The 15423-nt window shown below is 34.4% G+C and overlaps 1 protein-coding gene across 1 annotated transcript; it reads right to left on the minus strand.

The window, feature by feature from the left end:
- Positions 1 to 6779: 6779 nt before the first annotated feature.
- LOC132720429 (uncharacterized) lies at positions 6780 to 15203 on the minus strand. Its single transcript, XM_060704572.1, has 5 exons — positions 15043 to 15203; positions 9828 to 10027; positions 8851 to 9032; positions 7369 to 7853; positions 6780 to 7199 (listed from the first exon to the last, which is right to left on the minus strand). The coding sequence occupies exons 1-5, from the start codon at positions 15096 to 15098 to the stop codon at positions 7034 to 7036; spliced, it is 1089 nt and encodes a 362-aa protein (XP_060560555.1). The 5' UTR covers positions 15099 to 15203; the 3' UTR covers positions 6780 to 7033.
- Positions 15204 to 15423: the final 220 nt, after the last annotated feature.

Genomic DNA, 15423 nt, shown 5'->3' on the forward strand with positions numbered 1-15423 from the left:
AAATACACCGGCATACACAATACTTGAATTACTAGCTAGTAGATCGGTATTTAGCGTGTAGTTCGGACCAAATACACCATCATACACAATATTTGAATTACTAGCTAGTAGATGGGTATTCAGAGTGTAGTTCATACCAAATACACCGGCATACACAATATTTGAATTACTAGCTAGTAGATCGGTATTCAGCGTGTAGTTCGAAACAAACAAACTAACATACATAATATTTGAATTACTAGCTAGTAGTTGGGTTTTCAGCGTGTAGTTCGGACCAAATACACCAGCATACACAATATTTGAATTACTAGCTAGTAGATCGGTATTCAGCGTGTAGTTCGGAACAAATACACCAGCATACACAATATTTGAATTACTAGCTAGTAGATCGGTATTCAGCGTGTAGTTCGGACCAGACACACTAACATACATAATATTTGAATTACTAGATAGTAGATGGGTATTCAGCGTGTAGTTCGGAACAAACCCACTAGCATACATAATATTTGAATTACTAGCTAGTAGATGGGTACTCAGCGTGTAGTTCAGACCAAATACACCGGCATACACAATATTTGAATTACTAGCTAGTAGATCGGTATTTAGCGTGTAGTTCGGACCAATTACACCATCATACACAATATTTAAATTACTAGCTAGTAGATGGGTATTCAGCGTGTAGTTCATACCAAATACACCGGCATACACAATATTTGAATTACTAGCTAGTAGATCGGTATTCAGCGTGTAGTTCAGACCAAATACACCGGCATACACAATATTTGAATTACTAGCTAGTAGATCGGTATTTAGCGTGTAGTTCGGACCAAATACACCATCATACACAATATTTGAATTACTAGCTAGTAGATCGGCATACAGCGTGTAGTTCGGAAAAAATACACTAACATACATAATATTTGAATTACTAGCTAGTAGTTGGGTTTTCAGCGTGTAGTTCGGAACAAACCCACTTACATACATAATATTTGAATTACTAGCTAGTAGTTGGGTATTCAGCGTGTAGTTCGGACCAAATGCACCAGCATACAAAATATTTGAACACAGCTAGTAGATCGGTATACAGCGTGTAGTTCGGAAAAAATACAGTAACAGACATAATATTTGAATTACTAGCTAGTAGTTGGGTATTCAGCGTGTAGTTCGGACCAAATACACCAGCATACACATTATTTGAATGTTTGAATTACTAGCTAGTAGTTGGGTATTCAGCGTGTAGTTCGGACCAAATACACCAGCATACACAATATTTGAATTACTAGCTAGTAGATCGGTATTTAGCGTGTAGTTCGGACCAAATACACCATCATACACAATATTTGAATTACTAGCTAGTAGATCGGTATACAGCGTGTAGTTCGGAAAAAATACACTAACATACATAATATTTGAATTACTAGCTAGTAGTTGGGTATTCAGCGTGTAGTTCGGAACAAACCCACTTACATACATAATATTTGAATTACTAGCTAGTAGTTGGGTATTCAGCGTGTAGTTCGGACCAAATGCACCAGCATACAAAATATTTGAATTACTAGCTAGTAGATCGGTATACAGCGTGTAGTTCGGAAAAAATACACTTACATACATAATATTTGAATTACTAGCTAGTAGTTGGGTATTCAGCGTGTAGTTCGGACCAAATACACCAGCATACACATTATTTGAATGTTTGAATTACTAGCTAGTAGTTTGGTATTCAGCGTGTAGTTCGGACCAAATGCACCAGCATACAAAATATTTGAATTACTAGCTAGTAGATCGGTATACAGCGTAAAATGTAATGCATTCAATAGGATATGCTTAATCTTTCATTTTGACTACTATGGTTAAGCCAGGTTTGCGGGAAATGTTCGTACAAAACGTTAAGGACTTGGTTTGTAATAACTTCTTTTCATTTGCAGTGACGATACCGCATGTGAAGGTGTTCGACAAACTAGAAGAATGATTTAACAAGCAGGTCCTGTAGCTGCCTTGTGCGTTTATGAGTTATGCATGGCCGACCGAATTTCATTCCACAATCTGATGTCTTCGAAAGAAATAAACATCGATGACCGTGTATTCGAATTGGCCGGTGTCACGATGTACAAGGAAGGCCACTTTTGTGCCATCGTCTTCCTTGATGAAGAGAAATACTGGTACGATGCGCTGAATGCTTGTTTGACCCAATTCCCAAAAGATATGTTGACGCGCTACTTTCCAAGTCATGCGCTCTACTGCCAGATTGCTTGAAATTATGCAACACAAAAACCCGGAAACACTTAGGGCAGTTCAAAACATTACATCGCTTATAAAACATAACAAAACTAAATTTGAAATTTAGGTTCTGGATCCTTGGTCCCGACGGTCTGCAGATATAATCGCGAACATTTTGGCGCATGTGCAGTAAACTATAATTGTAAGACTGGTTTGTAAATATTTCTCTGAAAAAAGATTATTACATGTTCTTAAAAAAGCTAACCAGTCTATTTCCCAACAGCATTTAAACACAATACCGCGTAGTCGTCTGATGACATCTCCAATATTTCGAGAAGACACAATATTTGTAGGGAATGTAACATTAATGCGGTTGATAATCACTTTTTGATATGTTCAAACGTACTCAATATATTCCTAGATACTATGATAATTGGCCCAAATTGACAACATTCAATTTTCAGATGGCTTGTAATAAAAGTAAATTTTGTGTGATATGGCTATGACTTTTATCGTTAACTGAGGTTAGACGAAGCTAGTCGCATAATTATATTTACTTATTTATATGTATTATTTTCAATAGTCGTTTTTTATACTTTTCTGCATATGCTTTTGATTATGTTTACTTGCATGCCATGTCAATATGTTCAAATAAGTATTTTGAGTAAAGTTATGTTCTGTAATAACATGATATGAAAATAAAAACTTTTGTCTTGGCTTAAATAACATTCGAACATTCGAACTAGCTAGTAATTCAAATAATTATTATGTATGCTGGCGTATTTGTTCCGAACTACACGCTGAATACCCAACTACTAGCTAGTTATTCAAATATTATGTATGATAGTGTATTTGTTTCGAACTACACGCTAAATACCAAACTACAAGCTAGTAATTCAAATATTATGTATGTAAGTGTATTTGTTCCGAACTACACGCTGAATACCCATCTACTAGCTAGTAATTCAAATATTGTGTATGTTAGTGTATTTGTTCCGAACCACACTCTGAATGCCCAACAACTAGCTATTAAGTCAAATAGTATGTATGTTAGTGTGTTTGTTCCGAACTACACGCTGAATACCCAACTACTAGCTAGTATTTCAAATATAATGTATGTAAGTGTATTTGTTCCAAACTACACGCTGAATACCCATCTACTAGGTAGTAATTCAAATATTATGTATGTTGGTGTGTTTGGTCCGAACTACACGCTGAATACCGATCTACTAGTTAGTAAGTCAAATATTATGTATCTTAGTGTGTTTGTTTCGATATACACGCTGAATACCCATCCACTAGCGAGTAATTCAAATATTATGTATGTTAGTGTGTCTGGTCCGAACTACACGCTGAATACCGATCTACTAGCTAGTAATTCAAATATTGTGTATGCTGATGTATTTGGTCCGAACTACACGCTGAATACCCAACTACTAGCTAGTAATTCAAATATTATGTATGTTAGTGTGTTTGTTTCGAACTACACGCTGAATACCCAACTACTAGGTAGTAATTCAAATATTATGTATGTTAGTGTATTTTTTCCGAACTACACGATGAATACCGATCTACTAGCTAGTAATTCAAATATTGTGTATGCTGGCGTGTTTGGTCCGAACTACACGCTGAATACCCAACTACTGTGGCTAGTAATTCAAATATTATGTATGTAAGTGGGTTTGTTCCGAACTACACGCTGAATACCCAACTACTAGCTAGTAATTCAAACATTCAAATAATGTGTATGCTGGTGTATTTGGTCCGAACAACACGCTGAATACCCAACTACTAGCTAGTAATTCAAATATTATGTATGTTAGTGTATTTTTTCCGAACTACACGCTGTATACCGACCTACTAGCTAGTAATTCAAATATTTTGTATGCTGGTGCATTTGGTCCGAACTACACGCTGAATACCAAACTACTAGCTAGTAATTCAAACATTCAAATAATGTGTATGCCGGTGTATTTGGTCCGAACTACACGCTGAATACCCAACTACTAGCTAGTAATTCAAATATTATGTCTGTTGGTGTATTTTTTCCGAACTACACGCTGTACTGGCATGCGAGCAGTTCCCGTACAGAAGCAGTACCCGTATTTTTCATTTAAACGCTTGATTTTTACTTGCATTCTTCAAAAATTCATTTCAAATCAAGCAGATACATAAATGAGACAAAATCTTAGTGTCAGTTCGGCAGTACGTATATAAAGTCTCATTTTAAATCACTTTCACCTGTGCGTCGTCAAAACGTGACCTTGTTTTCTCTGGGGGATTTTGTCCTTGCGCGCATGCGCTAAAATATTTACACGTGAGGCTTGTTAAAGGGTTTTCCACTAATACCACCTTTTTACAAATAAGTAGGAAATGTGATGTAAACTTGTTTAATTATCAGGAGGTTGACCAATATTACTATATATAATAATTTTATGGCTTTGATGCGTAAAATATCATGCATACAAGCATGCTATTGCATGTGAATGCGTTTGGGTAACGGTACCGGGTAATTGATACCCGCGTTTAGTCTACGCTCTATTTCCTGAATTACATCTATTTATCTCTTAAATAATGGTCTGTTCAACAATTGTAAATGAAAAATAGGTCCGATATAATAAAATTGTATAATTATAATGGGTTAGATTTTATGTACGGGAACTACTTCTCTTCATACAAAATAATGGATAATTTCGGTACCCCATATGAGGCCTCATAAGTAAGGGTTATACTATGTTTAGAACATGATGGAATTTCCATGATTTGTGTGACGAGCTGAATATTGATGTGTAACATTCAAATTTATGGTGAGTGAGCGTAATAAAAAATAATGTTTAAGTAACTATGATTTTTGTACGGGAACTGCTCGCATGCCAGTATACCGATCTACTAGCTAGTAATTCAAATATTATGTATGTTAGTGTGTCTGGTCCGAACTACACGCTGAATACCGATCTACTAGCTAGTAATTCAAATATTGTGCATGCTGGTGTATTTGTTCCGAACTACACGCTGAATACCGATCTACTAGCTAGTAATTCAAATATTGTGTATAATGGTGTATTTGGTCCGAACTCCACGCTAAATACCGATCTACTAGCTAGTAATTCAAATATTGTGTATGCCGGTGTATTTGGTCTGAACTACACGCTGAGTACCCATCTACTAGCTAGTAATTCAAATATTATGTATGCTAGTGGGTTTGTTCCGAACTACACGCTGAATACCCATCCACTAGCTAGTAATTCAAATATTATGTATGTTAGTTTGATTGTTTCGAACTACACGCTGAATACCGATCTACTAGCTAGTAATTCAAATATTGTGTATGCTGGTGTATTTGTTCCGAACTACACGCTGAATACCGATCTACTAGCTAGTAATTCAAATATTGTGTATGCTGGTGTATTTGTTCCGAACTACACGCTGAATACCGATCTACTAGCTAGTAATTCAAATATTGTGTATGCTGGTGTATTTGGTCCGAACTACACGCTGAATACCCAACTACTAGCTAGTAATTCAAATATTATGTATGTTAGTTTGTTTGTTTCGAACTACACGCTGAATACCGATCTACTAGCTAGTAATTCAAATATTGGCGAATTACTAGCTGAACTACGATGTACAATGTACAAGCCAACTTCACATACCTACTTCCTAGATCATTATTACAAACAAAAGTAGTGAATTACTCTAAGGAAGTTACTTCAATATATAAAAATAAATACAATATACATGTGTATAATCATTTCCGTTCTTTATTAATAGTGATTAAATCGAAACAGTTTAAAATAACCCTACAATATGATGTCATCTGCGTGATGATTAAATGTCGTCTGCTGACAAACAAGCTGTGTTAATTCCCTCATAGGACGACGACCCGCAAATAGAAAACAAGGACAGGGTTGTTAAACTTATTACATTATTTTAGCTTTTCTTCGCAGGCCTATTTCCCGTATCATCGTCTGTCAAAAGTTGTCATTGAACTTAAAAGATACATGTATACAGTTACATGTATAGTACGAAGACACTACATGCACATTGTATTTTCTTCAAGTAATAGTTTTATTAGACAAATATTTATAGACAAATAATGACGGTTTTTATGAGAAACCAAACATTGACCAGTGGACTGCGGCTACAAGCAGGTGTACAACATATTTCCCTCTGCGCATAACAGAACATATAGCACATAAACTTGTACATAATTTCTAATTTATTGAATAATTGTATAATCAGCTATCTATATACAGGTGCTAGTTGCCTCGCATCTCGTTTTATGACATTTTGACTAGTTTAGTGCATGCATGTTTGTTCGATTCAATTCAGGCAGAATTACGTACTCTTTCTTTTAATCTTTGTGCAATAGTTTCCTCGTCTTATTCTTGTTTATATAGGGACATACAATTTTCTTTGTGAAATGACATGTTTAATGCTACATAATTATATAGCATCATTTTGTATATATTTAATGTAAGTCAGTAAAAGAACAGACTGATATTTGATAATACTTCAAAGTTGTTTACAAGCAACAGACAATTTATAACTGACAAGCTGAATGATTTTCGTAACATATTTATGACATAAGTCAGAAAAAGTGGCGATTGGCAAATACATTTTTAAAATAATTAAGCATTGAATGAAAATAATAGGCACAATTGTAAGTTTATTGTGAAATACACTTCGTGGTTATCTAAACTATCGAGAAACCACATGTTTCTGATATTTATGCAATCAGTATAAGCTCAGGCGAGAAAACAAAGTTAGAAATATTAATTCTCAGCATACTCGAGAAAACGTTGTTGCCTTTACATCAGATGAGAAGTACTTTATCAAGACGTGTCTCCAGAAAACCCACAAATTGTGTGTATGGTCCCCGGTCAGCGTACCGAGGATCTGTGATGGGTTTCCCACTTTGGTCTATATTTGTGGCTGACGTCTTACCGGGCTTATGGGACCAATGTCCATCAGCATCTAACCTGCAACATAAAAATAGTGTAGTTACAAGGGAGGTAACCAAAATATAACAATTTTCAATAATACTAGTTGGAGTTGTCTATCATTACAAAGACGTTTGTCAAATGTTAATGCGAGAAGGTTGGACTTATTTACCAGATTCATTGTATACACCGGATTTATTGTACTCACCTATACCAGTGAAAGTCAAACAAATCACTTCCAGGTGTTGGTGGCCAAAACACCAGTGCTACAAGATTCCATTTATGGTCAGGGAGTTTTTTCATGTTTGGAGTAAATACGGCTCTCAGACCATCACACTTTGCAAGCTTTTCAATATTCGTCCCGTTTGTCAGGAGAATGTTGTTGCAATTACCGGCACGACCTGGCTGCGCAAACGTGTCTGTGATTTTATTGTTTGCATAATTATAACAGTTATTATGTTCCTTCACGACACGCTTATTCCATTTAAAAGGCTCGAACCTAGTCGGTCCTAGGAATGGAGGTGGCGCAGTTATGTTTCTGAACCTTTTGTCGATTCCCCATAGCTTTGCAAGCTCCATCATGTCACTGTTAGACAGTGAGTTAATTGGATCAACTGTGGTAGGTTTGTAGAACAAAGAGCCATAATCATAATCATTGTAAGGATTGTATAAAGATCTCCTTTTACGTCTAGCCTGGAAAATACAATTAAAAATCATCTGAAGAAAGTGTGATCCCTCGGAAGCATTAATCACAACAACATTACATGAAAAGTGTAGGCTTGGTTTCATTGAGTCTGTACATGAGAGATAATAAGAACGTGCAACATCCCTCACGCCCCCATAGCACCGGCTTGAGCGGTACTCAATTTCAACACTTAAAAATGATAGAATAAATAATCACGTAGGACCAGAAAAAAAGAACACTGAAGTGAAGTACAGGGCAACATTTTACAGTTGCCTAACAGCACTTGACACCTGCTATTGTGAAGTAAGCATATATCTTTCAGTGAAATGAAAAATGGCAGACTAAGAGAGACTATCTATAGACATGAAGTACAATTTTAAGTCACGTTTATTGTATAAATTGTGAATATGTAGTTAAACATAGATGCTCTTACTTAATTTAAGTTCATTTTTACACTGTTAAGACACGCATTGCATAATTCATAATGTTAAATAAATAAATAAAATAATCTTAAACGGATTTATAGAGGCACCATATATTTACATACTATCGTTTGAAAACACCATGTAGGTACTCTCCACTTTCATTTACTTATTCATTACAAGAGGGATACACTTTTGTTGCCCTAGTATTTTATTAGACACGTATACACCTTACTGACAGGAATAGAAAAGTTCCGATCCTAATTGTCTTAGACGGCTTGTACAGCATTGGTATATCCTTCAAAGTTAAGCCAAGATATAGTTGAGCCGCGTCATGACAAAACCAATATAGTGCGTTTGCGACCAGCATGGATCCAGACCAGCCTGCGCATCCGCGCAGTCTGATCAGGGTCCATGCTGTTCGCTATCAGTTTCTCTACTTGCTATAGGGTTTGTAAGCGAACATCATGGATCCTGATCAGACTGCGCGGATGCGCAGGCTGGTCTGGATCCATGCTGGTCGCAAACGCACTACGTTGGTTTTGTCGTGACACGGCTCAAATTAATTATGTTTACTACTTACAACAGTTTTCAGTATGGACTGTTTAGCGTGTAGTCTCAGATCTTCAGCATCACCTTGATATGTTTGTAGAAGATACAACTCCCAATCCGGTAATGACGTCACAGTTCTGTTGAAATACCTTTTCTTTTCGAAATTCTCTCCGTCGGATATGTGGACCAATGAAAACCCTTTATATCCAAGCTCTGACATAAATAAATATTTACTTTACGTGAGCAGAATACGTTTGAAAGCGTCACTCTTATTAGTTGGGCAATAAAAGCATAATATATATTTTTATTGCTCGCAAAAGGAAGTTATCATTGAACTAGATGTGTATACATGTACGATTCTCTAAGAGCGTCGTATATCTTTATGACCATGTCAAGTTATTTTAATGTTTGAACACCGAAGTGAAGTGCTTTAAATGCAAATTTCATGAAACGCTGCTTAACGAAAAATTATGTTTGTCACGGTGCTTATACCACAAATGTTTGTGATCTGCGTGGAGCATTTTCTGCCAAAATTATTTTAATATTTTATTATTTTATGTGTGAATAAGTGTAGAACCAGTTCATACAAGTGGAGAACCCGTACATAGAATGTCTTTTCGGAAAAAAATATCATTAGTTGTTTTGTTTAAGTGAAACCGTGTGAATATTTTATTGTTCAAACAAGCGGAATCACTTTCCGTAAAAACACAGATTTCTTTTCTAAAACAATCTCTTCTTCGTCTTCCTCCAGTGAAGTGAGACATTTTCTCTCTGTGTGTTATTTACTAGATTGAGCGAGATCTACACTTTATCCCATAAACTATAATGAAATATTTAAAAAAGTTATAGCAGTGAAATAAAACTCGGACCGTCTTATGTATTTGTTTTCTGTCAACACAATAGTCGCTGGATATAGTCACCGTGTTTGTATAGCAGATGAATTCCGAAGATGTGTTCTTTTTTCTGGAAAAGTATTAACAGTTGAAGAAAAAGTAAAGCATTACTTACTGCTTGGTAGTGGTTTTGTAGGAATGCCATTTATGTTTTTAACAATGACGTTATAGGCTGGATGTGAGTACGGAATAAGCCATGATGGATCCCGACGTCCAGAATACACGTGCATTGTCACGTTAATATGCCATTCGCCATTTCCTGTCCGGAAGTCGTTATTTGTCGACGGCTCTTTGTCTAAGTCGTTGTTCTTTAGACTGAATATAAGAAATATACACTATACCATATAGATCACCCTTTTAAACACGTGCAGCTTGTTACGTATGCCTTTAATGTACATGTGCTGATGTTACTTGTTTGTTCACTATAGACCCAATACGTTAACAATCTCAAATAAATCAGGTACATGTATATTATGGATAACGAGGTTGTTATGTTATTAAAAATATTTGTTTTGTGCAAATGTAGTTATAGTCAAATAACATTGACACTGGCAAAAGACTATAAATTTTATTCAAAGTCGGCCAACTGCAGTAGTGTGATTCGGAGTTGTCCGTAGTATGGTCATACACTGGTATGGTCATACACTGAGAAAGTGAAATTCATTCTCTACTTGCCTCATATTACATGATTTACAAATTCGCTGTTTTCTACAAGTGATATCATATCTAACAGTTTCTATGATGATGTTCGTAATCTAGTTAAAACAGTTCTGTATTTGCTGTCTTGGACACAATCTAAATACTTTTTTCATTTCAAAAGAATGTTTGAATATGCAGTTTAGTTGTAAATTTAGTGAATTGTTAATAGATGCAAACCAATTTTGTTGTAAAGTGTCAACTAATCTTTGTTAAATAGCAGTATATGGTATATCTATATCTAATTGATGATAAGCCAAGACTTGACAAAGTTTCTTTTATATCTCCCCCACTCCATTTTTTCCAGTTATAAGTTCGGCCATCGTATGTGGCTCACTAAGATTTAAGTATTTTTGACCAATATCTTATTATGTTAAGATTTCTAGTAACACGTAGCGGATAACACAGAGCGCTTGTTTTAACCCCTTAAACTCTCCACAAAAACAGTACTGTCAGATTCTATATCATTTCAAGAACAGAACTGAACAGATCAGAACATACTCTATATTCTCTGAGATACATAAGTACTGTAGGAACATAAGTACAGTATGGGGAAAAGAAAAAAAACAGGTTAAAGTTTGACAAAGGTATGCATGTAGTACTTTGGGGAGACCCTGATAATATCATAATATTCCTTTTGTAACTTTTACGTAATACATTTAGGTAGATACTGTATGAAAAAATACATGCACAATGTAATGTAAGACAAATCTATATTTACCTTGCTAAATGGCATGTATAAACATATGATTATTTAAATTTCGCAATTATTGTGTAAGAAAAAATAGACAAGTGCTTTAATTATTTTTCGGGTGACATCATGTTATTTAAAACTGTTAAACTTAAATTATTAGTAAGAATTGACCTTTGAAACGTAAAGGAAGGGCAACATAATAAATAATGTTTTTCGGTGCTTATTCACTTTCTGTTTTTGAATAATAGTCCGCCCCACCTGCCGGTTTATATAATTTATATGCGTTACTTGAGATCAAATGAGCGTAATGCCACTATGGTTGACCTAATAAATCCAGGTTTTTATCTTCCTAGTCTATGTGCACTTGTGTCAAAAAGCGTCTTTCCGAATTGAAATTCAAAATGGCGACTTGGGGGGTGTCAGTATCAATAATAAGCAATAATATCATATGACCAAATGTACATGAATTTTAGTAGCTTATATTAACAAAACGTAAAACTTAGCATCCCAAGTAAGCGAAGTCAAACGTGTTTTGAGCGACCGCGCAAGGAAACACCAAAAATGGTCGCATAATGAAACGGTCTCTTAAAACAAAGCATGAGAAAAAAGTCAAAATTAAAACATTTAATCTTTCCTTTTGCGGTGGGAAGTCTTTTTATTTCATTTATATAAATGATTTATAATAAGAATGTTCCGATGATCTAAATAGATTCTAAGATAAAAATAACTTTCAGATATTTATTGACAAACAGTTTTGATCCATTACGTAAATGTTTGAAATTTTTCCAGATTTTTTTAAACTTCTCCGTTGCATTGGGGTCCATGTCTCCGAACAAAAAACCTAATTAGTGTATATGTTTTCTGTTGTGCATTTTTCATTTGTTTGATTGTTGATACTTGTGACACCACGAGGCGGCGTTCTCTAAAAACAGTGGATTGATCTCAATTAGCTTACTAATAAGCGGTCACCGGCCGCGTTGAGCGAAAGTCGCTTAATATATTAATGATATAGAGAGTAAATGATCGGGAGGAATTTGAAGTGGTCGCATAAGACAAAAGTCGCTTAATACATGTGGTCGCATGGGCAAGTTAGACTGTATTTCTTAAGTCGATGAATAGGAAAAAAGATATTTAGAACACCTTCCAAACGAATTCAAGTTTTCGTAAAGATTTAAATTGGTGGATATTGATTTGCATGTTTGTTATATTTGTAGATCTAGATGAATAGACTTTTATGTTTAAATGTCTCTGCCAAGTACTGTATGTGTGTAAAGATAACATTCATTGTTGATTTGCCAAAAAAAACAAAACACAACAACTTGAAACTTGTAATTTATAATAATGAAATAAAAACTATGCCGCGTTTTTAAAAAATATTGTGATAAAGAAAAACAATCTTGGGTTTGCATAGAAAGCAAAGGATTCTTATGTGACATGTTCATTTGAAGAACGGAACAAAAGGTGGGGTTTATGATAACGGCCGTACAAAAATTAAACAGATGACACATCCAAACACGATTCATACCATATCCAGGATTTATACCATATGGGGTCGCAAAATATTGACAAGAGTACAATAAGGGGTATTACATATTGGTATGGAGTAGTTTACTGGTATTCCAGAGGGATAATGAGTCAAAGTCTGATAATTTACATTAATTTACATTAATTTGTGCATTATTTTCGCGAAGAAAGGAAGTTGTTAAATCTTACATACTAGCCAATGCCTGGTGTCTAACTACAATTCAGAGGTCGCAGGTTCGAATCCCCGCTTCTCAATCTTCAGTTACTAACAAGCCTTTCGGAGGAGACTTAAAAATAACAAGAAAAAAAAACCCCAACAAACAACAACATATCACTCTTTCAACTCCAACTGTTGTCCCCTTCCTCTTTTGTACGATGTATTGCAATTATTGTACAGTGTACATGTATGTCTCAATTTTGGAACATAAATCTTTTATGAGGGTCCAACTAAATTTTGCATATTTTTTTATAGAATGATGGAAACGATTTTTATTTACTGCTTTTCTTATCTCTATTTAGAGATGTTATCATGTTCAATTAAAGAAACATTTGGAATTATTTTATACTGTTGATATCGATATCTCAGACATAATTGTCTTGTTAAATAATCATAAACCCAGGTATGGAATATACTGCTATTTAATTATGCTTAATTCACCTTTATTCACCTGTAAACAATTATATTATCTTGATAAAGATACCACATGTTCAGAATATAATATTACAAATGGTATAAAAATGAGACTTAATAGGTGAATGCTATGTTTATTTAATCAAATGTGGAGAAATATACAACAATGTTATTTTTCTATGTTACAAACGCCCTTTTATTTAATTTATAATTCATTATGAGTTGATGTTGAATTGTTGATGAAACTTTGGAATTGTGACAAGGCTAAAAATGGTCCCAGGTCCACCTTAAGGTAACGTGTAACCAACGCTGAAAAGCCTTTGACTCTATCTCAATCAATTGAGAAGTTGCGCTTTGAAGTCAGCTTTGATGGAAAAATCAACGCAAAATAGTGATTTTTTGGCAATTTTAAAATGTCCACTCGTTGCCATGGTAACAGGAAATTTAAAATTGAGTATGGCGTCACAAAGGCTATGGTCCAGTCAACAGTTGTGCCCAGTTTGACATTATGGAAGCTTTTTTTATAGTTCCATTTGAACAGCCATTTTTCACAAACTGCTCATGAAGTAATGGATTTTTAAATAAAATATTGTGAAGTGACATAAATAATTGACACATTGCAAACTGCACTAACATCCCCTGTAAATCAAAATATACAAAAATAGTTCTTACTGCGCTAGCAACGCAGTAGAAATAATGTGAAATGCGCATAACATGGAAATTATTACTTTTATCTTAAATCTATTTTACTTTTCTTTAGGTCTCAGTACATTTTTCTAAAGTTTGATTTTCTTGAAATATTTTGCATCGTCTGGAGGCGTGCAGCTTAAAAGACACCGCTTTAAATTTGAAGCTGTGCATTTCACACAATGATAAGAAATGTTGTAATTGCAGATCAACAATGTGTAATTACTCTTTCTGAAAGAATAAGAGATACGGCTGGAACGATTATACCAAATATTGATGCCTCTTACATGACTGGAACCAAACTTTGTTAAGAAAACAGGAATTAATTATAATTTATTAAAGAAAGCAAAATGTCAAAGAGTTTAAGCATTCATTTCCGTTTACAACTTAAATATGTTTTCCTGGTAAATGGCTCCTATATGTATATGTATGTCCTGAAATAATGCACGTGGTATCGGTATCTGATAAATATCAAATACCTTTTAAGTTATTTGAATAAATGAATCGTATCTTCAGAGGGGTAATTTATATATGTTTATATGTATACCGATGTATTTTATGTACCACCAGCGTACTTGTTATGTCTTTTATGCAAGTTACTCAATTTCAATCTTATACTTACATAATTTATGATAATTATGTAGTTTTGCAATTATATTACAACGTATTATATAGCACGTGACATCGTTGATAGAAATTATGCTCGTATATAATGATTTAACTAGCATTTATATCTATAAAATCGTTTATATCTATGTCTTGTTGGCATAGCAAAAATAATAATTATGTCGACTACCCTGCTAAATCGTTCAACGTTTCCGTATGATATATGAAACATACTTACAACAATTAAAATTACATAAATATTTCTGTATTAGAAACGATAAAACCAAGTTTTTTTCTTTCTTTTCTGTTTCTTTTACGTTCATATTATTCTTAGTTTATAAACATCGTTGTTATATTTAAAAAAATCGCATTCTTCTCTCTACATTATCATGATTAATCAAAGGTTAACGGCGAACTGTAAAATGACAATTAATCCCGCGCCCCTTAAAATAAATATATAAAAAAAGAAAAAAGGAGCAAACTGGACTATACCTCAAACTGCGAGAATTTCCCACCAAGAAAAGGCACAATAAGATTCCTCCGTACATTTTACGTGCTCCGTTACTGAATTAATTTCGCAATGACAAAATCATTCCAATCTTATTATATTTCTGCAACGACCCGCGCAACTTCCTTATTGGTGAAATATTTTATTATCAACCGGTTTTGTAAACAAGCCAGCGATATATATGAATTCGAAAAATACCCGTATTATGATACCATAAAAACTAGTTGAATACAGTAATCTAAAAGATTTACAAATATCCATTTCATTTCATTTGGAATATAATCGTTGCAAGTATCTGTGGTCGTTTTTTGCTGTGTAAGTGTTTTTGGCTCACCTCAGCAGGTGAGCTTTTGTGATGACAGTGT

This window comes from Ruditapes philippinarum, unplaced genomic scaffold, assembly GCF_026571515.1.
Source record: "Ruditapes philippinarum isolate M1 unplaced genomic scaffold, ASM2657151v2 ctg1599_1_1_1_1, whole genome shotgun sequence".
Taxonomy (NCBI): domain Eukaryota; kingdom Metazoa; phylum Mollusca; class Bivalvia; order Venerida; family Veneridae; genus Ruditapes; species Ruditapes philippinarum.